At 44.3% G+C, this 15,016-nt stretch overlaps 1 protein-coding gene across 1 annotated transcript in view; it reads right to left on the bottom strand.

Annotated features, from left to right (window-relative positions):
* The window catches only part of LOC126412128 (uncharacterized), a 377,521-nt gene extending 363,240 nt beyond the window's left edge, over positions 1-14,281 (bottom strand). Inside the window, exon 1 of the mRNA XM_050081573.1 lies at positions 13,590-14,281. Within this exon, the coding sequence (XP_049937530.1) occupies positions 13,590-13,937 (348 nt within the window). The 5' untranslated portion in view covers positions 13,938-14,281. The remainder of the gene's footprint in view (positions 1-13,589) is intronic.
* Between the last annotated feature and the right edge of the window lie 735 nt (positions 14,282-15,016).

Here is a 15,016-nt window from a genome sequence, read left to right on the forward strand (position 1 = left end):
CCCAGACGCCGCTCCCGTCTCTGACTAATCTGGCTTCAGAGGAAGAACCTCCGGTATTCTTTAATGTTGAAACACTAGTGTCTCGAGCTGTTTTCAGCGTGACTGAAGGCGGCTGCATCTCCGTGCGACACTCAAAAGTGATGGCGCCGTTTCGGCGAGAGTAACGCGCGTTGCAGCTGTGCCCGAAATACCGGCAGGATTCTCCTCGTTAGTTCCAGTGTGTCTCACCGTTTGTCACAGAGTGCCCGTGTGCGTCTCAGTCCTTGCTGTGGAAAGCTCCTAGATGTCCCAAAATCTTACTACGAGAAGGGAGTATGCTGGGCGGTATTGCTTAGAAACTCCACATGGTGACAAACAAACCACACAAAAGCTAGTTCTCTTTATTGCAGAAGAAAGAGGAACAACAACGGAGAGGAAAGAAACAAAAATTGAGCAAGTTTCTACACTTGTCTACACAGGCCTGCAGTATGCAGACCTAGGGAGGCCGGCCGGTGTGGCCGAGCAGTTCTAGGAACTTCAGTACGGAACCGCGTGACCGCTACGGTCGCAGGTTCGAATCCTGCCTCGGGCATGGATGTGTGTGACGTCCTTACGTTAGTTAGGTTTAAGTAGTTCTAAGTTCTAGGGGACTGATGACCTCAGATGTTGAGTCCCATAGTGCTCAGAGCCATTTTTGACGTAGGGAGATAACGCAAAGAATAAGACACTGGATTCGTATTCGTGAACAGTCGGGTATAAATCGCTTCGTATCCGCTTTATTTACTTCTCCTGTGATTCATCCATATCAGATCTCGAGAATATGAGAATAGTTTCTTTTGCTTACCCTACAGCTGCCTTCCTTCCCCATTACACTAGTGTCTTATCTCACAATTTCGACATCGAGCAAACATTAGGCTCTACCCAGTAGATACATTGGTATCTGTTGACAACCGACAATAGCACGTTCAAACTTCAGCTCAACTGGTTATAAACATTTGTCCACAGTTACAGAATATTTTGTAATCGTAATGCGGCGTCATGAGAAATTTGTAAGACAGCAAGATTTTGCCATCATACCTTTACTATTCTGTAATTTCTTTTTGATTTATATTTATATTAGATCACTGTTTATGACGCACAATCGGATTATTAATCATTTCATTGGCCGATACTGGCTAGCACCATGTGCTAACAATTTCTGTAGTACTGCATGTTTGGGAGTTAATTAGAGCTGAGAACTGACAGAAAGGCCGACGTGGGCTACCTGTTCCTCAGAAGCCACTATCAGCTAAAGAGGGCCTAGGAAGAGACTTGTAATGTTCTTGCAGGGACGAACATTTACTGCCCTGTGAGAGAGCACAGCAAGGAGGCGCCACGTATACCCAGTAGCGTAGACAGTGTTGGTGGGAGGTTGCACTCTTGATGGGCAGAAAAAAACCTCTGAATTGCGTACCTGGCGAAAGAGGCTTGGGGGCGGAAGAAGGAGAAAATACGTCCTTTTAGTGCAAAGGAATGCGCGGTGTCACAAACGTTGGTGGTGGACTGATCTCCGAAGAATCTTTTCAAAGAAAGTGTCAGGTCGCGTTTCCTACCAGTGCTAAGTATGTAGGAGGAGAAATGGAAACTTCTAGAAAATCTTCTGAAAGGGCTATGAGCTTCAGGTGATTCGCTGGCAAGTTCAAGCCCATGTAATGGCCGCTGGGTTTCTTCGCCTGACTGCAAACATCGACGCTGTGTCTACAGGAGGAAATGAGCATACAGCGTGGAGGGGCACTTCCCTATCGAAATCGATTGAAGCCACTTCCCTGCGGGGACCAATCAAAGACACTTCCCTGCAGGGCTCGACCTAATGACTTCGCTGACGCGAGCCACAATGGAGAATCTGGCGGTTAGACTCTGAGATGTGCTGCTTTCGACACAAGGAGTGCGTGAAGTCGTTTCTTCGTGAACAGAGTTGTTATTCTGTTTACTTGAATGACGATTCTTTGCCTTTCTGTGGAGTCTGACGTACTCCAAAGTGTTACTGTACGGAAGAATATTCGAGTCGAATTTCTGTCCCTGGATAGCCAGCAGACAGAAACCCTGACGCGTGTTTTATCTTATACTGAGGTGATTTCAGCCCAAAGAGCAGATCACTGGTTCAGTCTGTACATCAATAGGTGGTATCTGCATTCCTGTTTGGTGGATTGGGAAACACTCATAGTAAATATGTTGCGTTTTATTTGCTTGTTCACTGAGATTTTTCTGACAGTACCAGTCAGGGTGTGGGTCTTCTGTTTCTCACGACCAATGAGTATCAGCCAACTTTGTGTCCATTTAATGAAGGAGGTGCGGTTTAAAGAAAGTCAAACATCCATTCTACCATCTCGAAGTTACATTTAGGGTAGAATCCGACGATGTGTATTTCGTATTGATAGTTTTTTGGACTCTACATGTTTTTTCGAGAATAAATCATTTACAGTATCCAAGTTGCGGTTCATTCTAATAGCATCCAAACAGGAATGATTAGTGTGATGTGCCAAACTGAAGTGAAATGAAACCACAGCACGATACTTCGTTTTATGGAAATATCTTGGTGTAGGTTGTGAATGGTAGGATCAAATGGTTCAAATGGCTCTGAGCACTATGGGACTTAACATCTGAGGTCATCAGTCCCCTAGAACCTAACTAACCTAAGGACATCACACACATCCATGCCCGAGGCAGGATTCGAACCTGCGACCGTAGCGGTTGATCGGCTCCAGACTGTAGCGCCTAGAACCACACGGTCACTCCGGCCGGCTGGTAGGATCGTTTTAATCATCCTAAGTCATGATAGTTCAGTTGCGGAGACAACATTCGGCAACCACACGTACATATACTATATGTTACAAACACCTTGGGCGTTTACATAAATAATTCACCTATGTGTGTGGTTCAAATGGCTCTGAGCACTATGGGACTCAACTGCTGAGGTCATTAGTCTCCTAGAACTTAGAACTAGTTAAACCTAACTAACCAAAGGACATCACAAACATCCATGCCCGAGTCAGGATTCGAACCTGCGACCGTAGTGGTCTTGCGGTTCCAGACTGCAGCGCCTTTAACCTATGTGTGTTTCCTCAGTGGAACGAAACATACGTACGGACTGATTTTACACTAATAGCCTAAGGGAAGAAAAGTTCATTTAGCATAATGTAATTAACTATGTATTTCCCTTGACATATGGTTCTAAATCACAGAAATGCTCACTAACGGGAAGAAGATAGCCATTTTTTAACAGTAGGCAGAAAGCATTATTACTGCCTGGTGTATTCACAATTCCAATTAGGCAGCGTAGGCTTGTATATGGGTACAAGTCTTCGATTAGTTTCGATAAGTTTCAGTTTAAACTTCGAGCAAGGCAGGAACGTATCATTTACACGTAAGATAGCGTCTGGAAAGATTGTACACGGTTTTCACACAGCTTCCTATGCTCGAAACCGAACACGAAACGAAGTTCTTAATATTAATTATTCGTAACTATCCTCTACCGTATCAAGAAAGCGGAAAGAAAACAAGGACACTAAAATATTTTTTAAATATTTATAGACTCTAGATGATCATTTATTGACCGTCAGATAGCTATTTGTTGAAGTAAAGAATAAATATCCTTTCAACCTAAAAGAAGTTAGGCGAGCAGTCATGAAGATCTTTAATCACACGAAACAGGCTGATCTATAGTCTATTATTCTGACGACGCAAAGTAGTTGATCATACTGATGAGACACGTAGCGTACACAAGCTCGTAATTCAAGTACGTTAAAGATACCGGGAGTTCATGCAGATGTTACTCCGTCGGAAGTTGCCTTCGATTTGTTAGCGCTGCTGACAGCTGACGGCCAAGGTTTGTTTGCTCTTCGCCCTGGGCGAGTATGCTTTGTTTGTTTCTTGGACAGGCGGATGTTACTACTTTCTTCTCCTCGCTCACAGATACAAAGTGGCGCAGATCGTACGGGGAGATTCCGTGACTGAAGCCAGTATGAGAAACAGATATTGGAGGTCATAGAGGACACAGCGGAACAACATTTCTTGCACCACGTTATTTCCTTTGCCCTTCAGATTTAATAGCGATTCTATCTATCCGGTATATTGAAACAAACAGAAACCTTCAGCTTAATTGTTATTAATAATACCTTCCCAGCCATTTCATTGACTTTTTCCTTAAATTTTGATGTCGGACGATGTACTCCTGCAACGACCGCAAGTGTTGGCCTTAGTTATACCTATTTCACTGATTAATGTAGAGAAAACCGATGGTGTTAAGTCGGTACTGTTGGACTTTTTCTTTCTACAGAAAATGTTTACATTGACTTGAAATTAAAAAGATAAATCGGCAGATTTCAAAACACTGACATGATAGATGTTCCATTCATCGGTTTGAGCTCTTGGGATAGAGAACGTCTACCCATTTGCCGAGGTGGACCTAGTTCGCTACCGGACGGAGGCTGGTAGCGAGTCAATGATATAAGAAGGACAAGACATACGCATAGGGCGAAATGTTAGATGATGCACAGACGAGAAAAAAGTTCCAGTGTATTTTATTATAAAGTTAGTTGTAGCTCAGTAATATATGATACAGTATCTGAAGTTAATGTGGAGAAGCTATATCATGTGAACAGCTACACTCACTTTATAGAGCCGGCCGGTGTGGCCGAGTGGTTCTGGGCTCTACAGTGTGGAACCGCGCGACCGCTACGGTCGCGGGTTCGAATCCCGCCTCGGGCATGGATGTGTGTGATGTCCTTAGGTTAGTTAGGTTTAAGTAGTTCTCAGTTATAGGGGACTGATGACCTCAGAAGTTAAGTTCCATAGTGCTCAGACCCATTTGAACCATTTTTCAGTTTATAGAAGTGACTGTCCACAAAATTCCGGTGTCATCTGCTATTATGGAGCGTTCGAGTGCCTTGGGTTGCTGACCAAGACACCGTAAAGGCTGCATCAAAGAATTCCTGGAGGAAGTGATGCAGCGAGGAGTATCGCAATTCAAATCCCGGTCTAGCCACCAATATTTAAATTTTCTATGGTATGTGTAAATAGCTTAAGGCAAACGCAAGGTATGGTTCCTGCGTAAAAGACACGGCTAATCTCTTTCTCAAGCTTTGACTACTCGGAGTGTACCGTTATGCTGCATTGATAATGACTCATCGACAGGATCTTAAGCCCTACTGCTTCCGTTTGCAAAACAGTTTAGTGATGTACTGTAAATATTGGAATAGGTAGATTACAACACAAATATGTTGCAGATATCCTTAAGCAGCTCAGCTAAGGGTTGTTGGAAGAAGAACGTTGCTAGGGAAAATGAGCAACAGTATTCTCGATAGCAGAGTATAGTGATTTACAAGGTACAAGTGCACATGTAAGTGATGTATGTCTAGAGCCAGAACCATACGGGCGAGATAACAGGTAATTTAGCTCGTTCGGAAGCATATCACGAAGTCAATTTTCCATCGCACCGTATTACAAGAAGGGAAAATTATGGAAGTTGAAGGTGGAGGGAGAAGAAAGGAAAGGAAAGCTAAGGGACTAATGATATCAGCTGCATCTGGATTTAATGCGGAATCAGCGGCGACGAGTGACAATTTGTGCTGGATGGGGACTCGAACCCGCACAAATTATCACTCGTCACCGCTGATTTTGCATAAAGTCCAGATGCAGCTGATATCATTAATCCCTTCCCTTTTCTTTCTTTTTTCCACTCTCCACATTCAATTTACATAATGTATGTCACAGCTGCGATATACGCGTGTCCAAAGGAACAGACACCACGCATTCAGTAAAGAACAGGGAAAGACTAATAATGATAGAGAGGGTGTGGGAAGGTGGCCACTTCAACATTAGGACGGCATTTTCTCGGGTGTGACGAACCCTTATCAGGACGAAACAGCTGGAGCAAAGGCCGGACCGTTCTGCCGGCTGTACCGTACAGCTGACGCATAAGCATCGCCCATATCTGAAACTAGCCGACAGATAGCCGTTCCGGGTACTCCACTTTGCTAAACTATCGCGAAGTTCATCGTGGAGACTACGGCTTACAGCATGAACGTCCTCTAAAACACTTTCTATTTCTCTCACGATTGGAATGTGGGAAGGATATTTCCTTGCATGCTATTTGATCAAAAGTATCCGGACACCTATTAGTAGACATTAATACGGAAGGTGTTCACCCTTCGCATTTATGACGGCTTAAATTCTGCTGGGGTCAGTTTCAAATAGGTTCTAAAAGTCTGTGGAGGAGTGGTAGACTATTTTTCCTCAAGCGCCAAAACCAGAGAATGTAGGTTTGAGCGCCCCACTAACCGAACATCATCAGAGAATGTAGTGATGTTGACGCTGGTCTGGATCGAAGCCGAGATTCATCCCAAATGTGTCCCACTGAGGTCAGGTCAGAATTCTGGGCAGGCTATTCCACTACAGGAATGCTACTGTCCACAAACCATTGCCTCACAGATGTTGCTTGCTAATACAATCATCTTCTACATGTACATCTAAATCCATACAACTACGATGCAATTCACACTTACGTGCGTCGCACAAGGTTGATCGAACCACTTTCACACTATTTCTCTAATGTTCCACTTCGGAACAGCGCACGAAAGAATGGAACACCTATATCTCTCTGTGCGAGCTCTAATTTCTCTTATTTTATTACGATGATCATTTCTCCCTATATAGGTCAGAGTCAACAAAAATTTTCGCTTTCTGAGGAGAGAGTTAGTGATTGAAATATCGTGAAAAGATCTCACCGCCACGAAAAGCGTCATTGTTTTAGTAACTGCCACCCCAACTCATGGATTATATCCATGACACCCCTCTTCCCCCGTTTAACGCTAATATAAACGAGCTCCCTTCCTTCGGACGTTTTCGATGTGCTCCGTCAGGACTATCTGCAAACGATCCCATACCGCAGAGCAACACTCTAGCAGAAGACAGACAACCGTTGTGTAGACGGCCTCTGTACTAGTTTTGTCGCAGTCTCTAAGTATTTTGTCTTTGGTCCGCGTTCGCTATAACATTATTTATGTGACTGCTCCAATTTAAATTGTTCGTAATTGTTATATCTAGATATTTAGTTGAATTGACAGAGCGTTCATTTGTGTGAATTATACTGCAATAGAAATTTAACGCATTCCTTTTAGAACTCATGTGGATGAACTCACACTTTTCATTATTTAGAGTGAATTTCCACTTTTCGTGTCATACAGATATCTTTTCTAACCATTTTGCAATTATTTTTATATCCTAATGACTTTACTAGACAGTAAATGACAGTACCATCTGCAAACAATCTGAGAGATCTGCTCATATTATCTCCTAAATCATTTATACAGATTAGGCACAGCAGTGGACGTATAACACTGCCTCGGGAACACCAGATATGAATTTTGTTTTTGTCGATGACTTCCACTCAATTACCACGAACTGCGAACTTTCTAAAAGAAATCACGGACTCAGTCGAACAACTGAAACGATACCCCATACTCATGGAATTTGATTAGAAACCGGTTGTGAGGGACGGCATCAAAAGCGTTCTGGAAATCCAGAAACTTTTCTGAACTCTTCCTCTAATCTACGCAGTACACAAATCTATGAATGCGTTCACATCCTTCCGCATTTAGCATTTTGTTACACGCAATAAGGGGACAGCAGCCTAACGACGAAAAACACCTCCATACCGCGACAACGCTTCCTCCGTACTTCACTGTTGGCACTACACATTATGGCAGGTAACACTCTCCAGGCGTTCGCCAGATATCGGATAGCCACAGAGTATAGCGTGATTCATCACTTACATCATTCGTCTCCGGTCATCCAATGTTCAGTGGCGTCGCCCCTTACGCCACCCCAACCGTCGCTTAGCACATGACAACAGAAATTGGCCTCTCATTTCGTTTGATTTTTTACAGCCACCCTTCGCAATGCTGAATGATACTTGTCCGTCAGTACATGTGGTCTTCATGCTCTTGGTTTAGCTGTATCTGACCCTTCGCGTTTCCACTTCACAGCCACATCATCAACAGTCGACCCGGCAGTTTTAGAAGGGTTGATATGTCTAAGATGGATTTGCTACTCAGGTGATATCCAATGACTAATGCACATCCGAAGTCACTGAGACCAATTTTGCTGTTCCCGCTTCTCTACTGACAACACAATACTGCTCGACTCCTTTTATACTGGCGGGTCCACCTCTTTTGACTTCCGCTGATCGATTCAGGATTACGCAGGTGTGTCCTGATGCTTTTGAGCAGACAGTGTATGAATCGGTAGGTATTTTAACGATCTTATTTTTACACTCTGAAAAGTGTTTACTTAAATTAAGAAATTTTCAGAGCTAGCAGGCGACAATAATCTTGTCATAGTTTTGATCACTGCAGGTGACAAAAGTAATTAGGCAGCGTGTTAATCCCGGACATTTGTTCCACTTTTACCCTTGTGGTGCTGAGAAACTATTTGGAAGTGGAGTCAGTATAGGTTTTGCAGGGAATACCTTTGACCTACACTTCGCATGGATCTCTCATGTGGATGAATCTGTTTGAAGAGATGAACTTGTGAGGCCTATAACACGCTACTATGAAACGTGATTCCGAACGTTTACAGAGAACAGACGTGTTATCTCTGACTAGAGTGCTCGCTCAAGAAGGGAGCTGAAGGGAATATAGAAATAAATATGTTTAAGTTGTACTGACGTCATCGACTGTCTTAGTAGAAAAGCTATTAGCAGACATCGAGGAAGTTATTTTTGGTGGAAAAAAACGTTAACGGATCTCCCATCTCCACACCAGTGTCATACGGAAGCGGAGAATAAAACATCACTTTTACGAATATGCAAGGTTTGTCTATGACAGAAAGGGTAGTGTGTCTGTTGTTGCCAGTGAAAAGAAAAAGTATTTTCAGACAGTCACTTGACAGTAATTTAAAACACTAAAACGTAGGTTAACAAGGCGACCAAATCATAGCTAGCGGGCGAGAGACTTATCCACAGCGAATTGACTGACCGCTTATGTTTTTATTCACTAATCATCAAGCTTTTATAACCTCTACACTGCTGTCTTAGTTAAAAGGATTTACATTTGGTGTGCTACAACAACAACCTTGCTGGACGTGTGTAAGTGCATTCAAGATGAGAAAGTGCCAATGTGGTGAAAGTTGCGACAGCCAGTGAAATCACAGCAACTTGAGACTAGCCTCACGCAAAAACAGAAATTTTGCTAACAATACCCACCGTAAAATACACTATAGAGAAAAATTTGCCGAAAAAAGTATGTGAATTAAGGTACTATAGTTAAACCCAGCCTCAATTGTACAGAACAGCGACGTTAGATTCAGACGCAGATCTGATGGCCCATTTCAGAGTTTATTTGACCAAGGAAACACAGCATTAATGCATCTAGAAATCGAAGAAAATGTCTTTCCAAAAATTTCAGAAGCCAAGAAAAACAAACAAGAAAAGATACTAACAGAATTATATCAGATGCACTAGAAATTTCTGACGACGATTTCAAATGTTTTCGATACCATTACAGTAGTTAAAGGCATTTTCAGTGTTATTTAGGTGCATGGCTACGAAGTCTAACCCACAACTTTTGCCGAAGACTAAATGGAACTACAAAGAATGGACTTCAGTCACGCTGCTCATACAAAATAGTAACGGTAGCTCAGCGCAGATAACACAGAAACTTTTGTAATGACGTTACTTATGACCATATTCGCTTCAGTACGCATCTGAGCAACAGTTCGTGAGCTTTTAAGTTCTTGGAGTTAAAATCGTATTTTTAAGTTGTAACTGTGGTACCAACGTACCCCGTTAATCAGGTTTAAAACTTAGTTTTATCATTAGATTTTTAGTTTCTGGCTAGGTTCAGGGGAGACCTACAAAATTCTATGCACAACTAAATATGAATGACGACAGAAAAAAACTTGGTAACCTGTAAGCCAAATCTAACGCTAAAGTGCGCGTTGTAACCGTGATTCCTTTGTATTTCTTGTAGCTGCAAATACTTGTTGCTCTGTGACAATGAATTACGAACGAACAGAACGAGATGACGAAAAGGCTAAAACTCTGAAATCGTATTTAATAGGAATGGGATTCGAATCTTCCCCTGGCCATTGAGGTGTCAGTTTCACACGGTTTAACTGAATCATCTAAGATGAATTCTGCTATATTTCCAAGAATGATTTTCTGCCAAACCCTTATCCATTTTTACCACATGCTCCGTCTCTGAATATCCCAATGACGACGATACATGAAAGATTAAACTATGCAATTTGGTTTAAGAATTTAGGACAAGTGATAAGTGCTCTTGGTAGTAAGTCTTATTCAGAATGTCATCATATAAGTTTTGAGGGGTGTGTACTTAATCTCTCTTGACGTTACGTGATGGCACTGACTCTTTGGGCAACGTTATCAGAAAACACCTCACGTCTTAGCTTCCGTCATTTTTATGAGAATACATTGGCGTACAAAGTCAGGAGAGTGTACTGTCGTGACAGGTCATTCTACGAACAGGGGAACCTAGACTATTTGAAAACTATTGATTGTATGATAACAGGCCGTGCTGAGAAGTAATGCCTTCGATTTTTTTTATGTGAAAAGTCTCGAAGTTTTCAAATAAAACAGACTTTATTAACATTCTACACCTTTATTCTTCAGGTCTACACATTTATTTCTTAACGTAGTCATCCTGGAAACGAACACATTTTCCCAACGAGAGACCAGTTTGTTGATACCATCACTGTAGAATGTGTTACTTCGTTGAAGGAGCCACGACTCACCTCTGCTTACACTGCTTCGTCACTTCACTATAATAGTGAAAGCCTCGACGATGTTCTTTAAATTTTGGAAACATATCAAAATTGGATGGAACTAAGTCAGAACTGTATTGAGCATAAGTGATGACAGACTGTGAGCACAAGGAGTCGGACTGTTGCAGATGTCGCAGCTCACGTACGTGGCCTGTCACTGTCCTGGTGAAGACGGAGTGCTCCACGTGTGGACGGTCAGAAACTCGGCTACAGCACGCTGTTTCTCACGCCTCGACACAGTTACGTTACACACAGCCATGTTACACGCTTCAGTTCGGAGCCCTGTAGCGGCAGAGTGTTGCAACTTGGGTCAGAGAAACGGGAAAGTCGAGCGAGTAGTATGCTTGACATATAATACCTCAACCGCTATTGAGAACAGAACAGAATATTCGGAGGCATTCCATTCCAGCACACCACCGTACAGTATTACTTAAGTGTGATTTTCTTCTGTGCAACAAATAACAAATTTGTGGCAATCACGTTCCGTGTTGTACAAAACAGAAAATTTCAGTGATAAGTTATGTTACTTCTTCGCATTTCTGTTGGCAAAGTACAGTACAGTTTACTAGCGACATCTTTTCGCTCTATAACGTTAGACTGTACGTTTGGTGCAGTATTAATGGCAATTTTTTCGTTGCGTAGATGCATTACCTTAAATGACGGACTACCATTCATTACCAGGTATGTAGGAATCTACAACTCACATTCAGCAACAAGTGATGGTTATTACACAGAACTCCCTATCTGAACCATAACAAGATTCTAGTAACTAGAGAGAACTGCTGTACTATAATTTTTCACGTTTTCAGAACAAGTTCTTGATCTAAGCTTATCTTCAGATGGCACCATACAACTCTTGCTAAACTGTGACAATGTAAGCGTTACAAATCTATCACAAAGAGGAAGCACCCCTTGACTAAATAATCATCGAATAAAAGTGCACTTTTGAGACAAATGTTCATGATCTCGTAAAACGTTTGTTGGGTCGACAGTTAACTGTCACTACCCACTAATTCATTTAACTTAGTGAATTAACAATTTTTCTGTGCAGAATAATTTATCGTCATTTCATTAATTTTGTGTAACAAACCAGTCACGAAAACTGACAATGGTCGGGAGAGCGGTGAGCTGACCATATGCCCCTCCTTGTCCGCATACGGTGACGGCTAAGGGCTGAGGACGAGACAGCGGGTTCGAATCCTGCCTCGGGCATGGATGTGTGTGATGTCCTTAGGTTAGTTAGGTTTAAATAGTTCTAAGTTCTAGGGGACTGATGACCTCAGAAGTTAAGTCCTATAGTGCTCAGAGCCATTTCTGAACGACACAGTGGCTGGTCGGTTTCCGCTGGGCCTTCAAGGCATGCCACCGTCTCACGTTGGACATATTTGTGGTACTTGCGACATAAATCGTTATAGCAAAGACATTTTAAGATAGCTGCAAATCGTCCAGCATGAGCTCGATGTCTCACAAAATACCCCAATGCAAAAGGAAAACAGTTAAGTTTTGGAGTATGGGTTTATAACCTCTGAATTGAAAGAAAAGGGTCTGAGTACAACAAACTGTCGGCTACTGTCAGCATCAGATCTCTACTTAGGATTAAAGTAGCACAATAATGAGTTTTACTAATTAATAATTAACGTATAATTAACATCTCTCATTCTTAAGTTATTTTAAAAATCAAGACCTTTCACTTCTATGTTAGTGTTAGTCTTAATTGTATAAATGTCATAATTAGCAAAGAAATATAGTTACAATATAGACGGGTCTATTCGCAAAAAATCTGTTAGCCAAAGCAATGACTGAGCAGGGGATATGACACTTCCTGACAGATTAATGAGATGTGCGGAACTCGAACCCAGAACTTTTGCCTTTCGCCTTCAGTTCGTAGAACACTTACCCACGAAAGGCATAGGTTCCGGGTCCGAATCACAGACCGATACACCGTTTAATCTTCCAAGAAGTTTCAAACACACCGCATATTCACGTGCAGAGTGAAAATTCATTCTGATATCAGGACACTCACTGGTAGATTGATAATGTGTGCTGGTATAGAACTCGAACCCAGAACCTTTGTCTTTCGTGGGAAAATCTGTGCCGACTGAGCTATCCAGACACAGAGTCCATACAGTGCCTGCATGGCAATCTGTGCCTGGATACATCAGTTGGTAGAACATTTGACGACAGAGGAAAAAGATGCCGGGTTCGAGTCCCAGACAGACACATAGTTCAATCTTCCAAGAAGTTTCAAACATACCGCATATTCATGTGGAGAGTGAAAATTCATTCTGGTACCAGGACACTCACTGGCAGATTGATAATGTGTGCTGGTGTAGTACTCGAACCCAGAACCTTTGTCTTTCGTGGGAAAATGCTGTGCCGACTGATTTATGCATACACAGAGTCCATACAATGCCTGCATGGCAATCTGTGCCTGGATAGATCAGTTGGTAGAACGTTTGCCGACGGAGGACAAAGATACCGGGTTCGAGTCCCAGAATAGCGGACACTCGTGTGGAGAGCGAAAACGCATTCTGGAAGCAGGAAATATTCTTAAAAGAGGATATACCATGTGGAGCAGAATTTAGATGGTCCCTCGAGGAGTAGGTGAAGAGGGCGAAAGGAGCTGATAAGGCGGAGAGGAGTAAAAAATCGAGAGAACCACCAGTGGAAGCTTTCGGGAGTGGATCTCGCCCAGCGATGGACCAGACCAGCTGACATAAGAACAGAGAGTCTAGTGACGGACTGGTGGCGACTAGCAGCTCGCCACGCTGCGGAGAAGCAGCACTCACCGCGTCCTCGAAGGCGCGCAGCTCGGCGATGAGGTCGCGGTCGTGCAGACGCCGGCGCAGGTCCTCGACGTCGGCGCGCAGCCGGTCGCGCTCTGCGCGCGCGTGCACCACCTCGGTGACGAGGGCGGCGGCGAGCAGTGCGGCCAGAGCCGCCCCCAGCAGCAGCAGCGCCAGCCGCCAGCGGGCCCCCAGCGCCGCCCCCCGCCTCGCGCCACCCCCGCAGCCCCTGGCCGCCCTGCCGCCCTCGACGGGCCCGGGCCCGGGCAGCAGCCCGTACTTGGAGCCCGTCAGCGGTTCCTGGTCGGCCGACAGCGCCGCCGGGCAGTTGCTCATCATCACGCTCGTCATCGTGACTTACTCTACTCTCGTAAGCTAACAGAACAGTTGCCCCTGACTACTGTACTCCTCCTCTCGAGCGTGTAAACTTCTGATCCCCGAATTCAGCAAGTGCTGTATCCCGACAGAGAGTTCAGTGGAATGTGAGACGACTAGAAACGCAATACACGTGCGAGTGCTACAGTTCAGTCCCGAGTGTCGTGAACGGGTCCCCCTCAGCTCCCGGAGACGGCGCTATCCTTCACGTACTGTGACCACTGGCGCTCGGCTGCACTCGTGAACATAACGCCCCGGCGTGGTCGCGTGCTCTGGCGGTCGCGGGCTCGCGCGGCGTGCTCGCTCCTTTCGGTGGTAGTCGGCGGGCGACTGAGTGCGGCGCGCACGCACGCGGCGTTCTTATTCGCCGGCGTAGGTCGCGCGCTGGCCGCGTGGTGCGCCCCGAGCGACCGCCGAGTAGAGGAGCGCTCCCCAGTCCCTCCTCCCGCCGGTTCGGCAGGCCGGACCGCGCTTCCGGTGCTCGTCCCGGCTCCTTTGTGATGTTGCCTCTGCAACCGCGCCGCGACACGTCGCCCGCCTGCGGCACTAGTCTCTACTCTGGAACTATACGCTCCGTACAGGCGCGGATTCCGGTTCTGGGGCGGTGTGTTGCATTTTGGTACTGAAATGAGCGTAGGGCATTGTGGGCCGGGAGTCTCACATTCGGGGAAGTTCGGCCACCGAGGGCAAGTACCGGGTGATCAAAAAGTCAGTATAAAATTGAAAACTTAATAAATCACGGAATAATGTACATAGAGAGGTAAAAATTGACACACATGCTTGAAATGACATGGTGTTTTATTAGAACAAAAAAAAAGAAACAAAGTTCACAAAATGTCCGACAGATGGAGCTGGACAGCAAAACGTCAGTGACTGCGCGTGAAAATCGTGTATAAAAGGAGCTGTAATGTTACAGAATCGCATCATCCCCAGCCTGGCTGATAAACACCTGCTGGAACGTACGATGTTTATGCAGGATGGTGCTCCACCCCATATTGCTAGATGCGTGAAAGATCTCTTGCGCGTGTCGTTTGGTGATGATTGCGTACTTAGCC

The sequence above is a fragment of the Schistocerca serialis genome, chromosome 1 (assembly GCF_023864345.2).
Source record: "Schistocerca serialis cubense isolate TAMUIC-IGC-003099 chromosome 1, iqSchSeri2.2, whole genome shotgun sequence".
NCBI lineage: Eukaryota > Metazoa > Arthropoda > Insecta > Orthoptera > Acrididae > Schistocerca > Schistocerca serialis.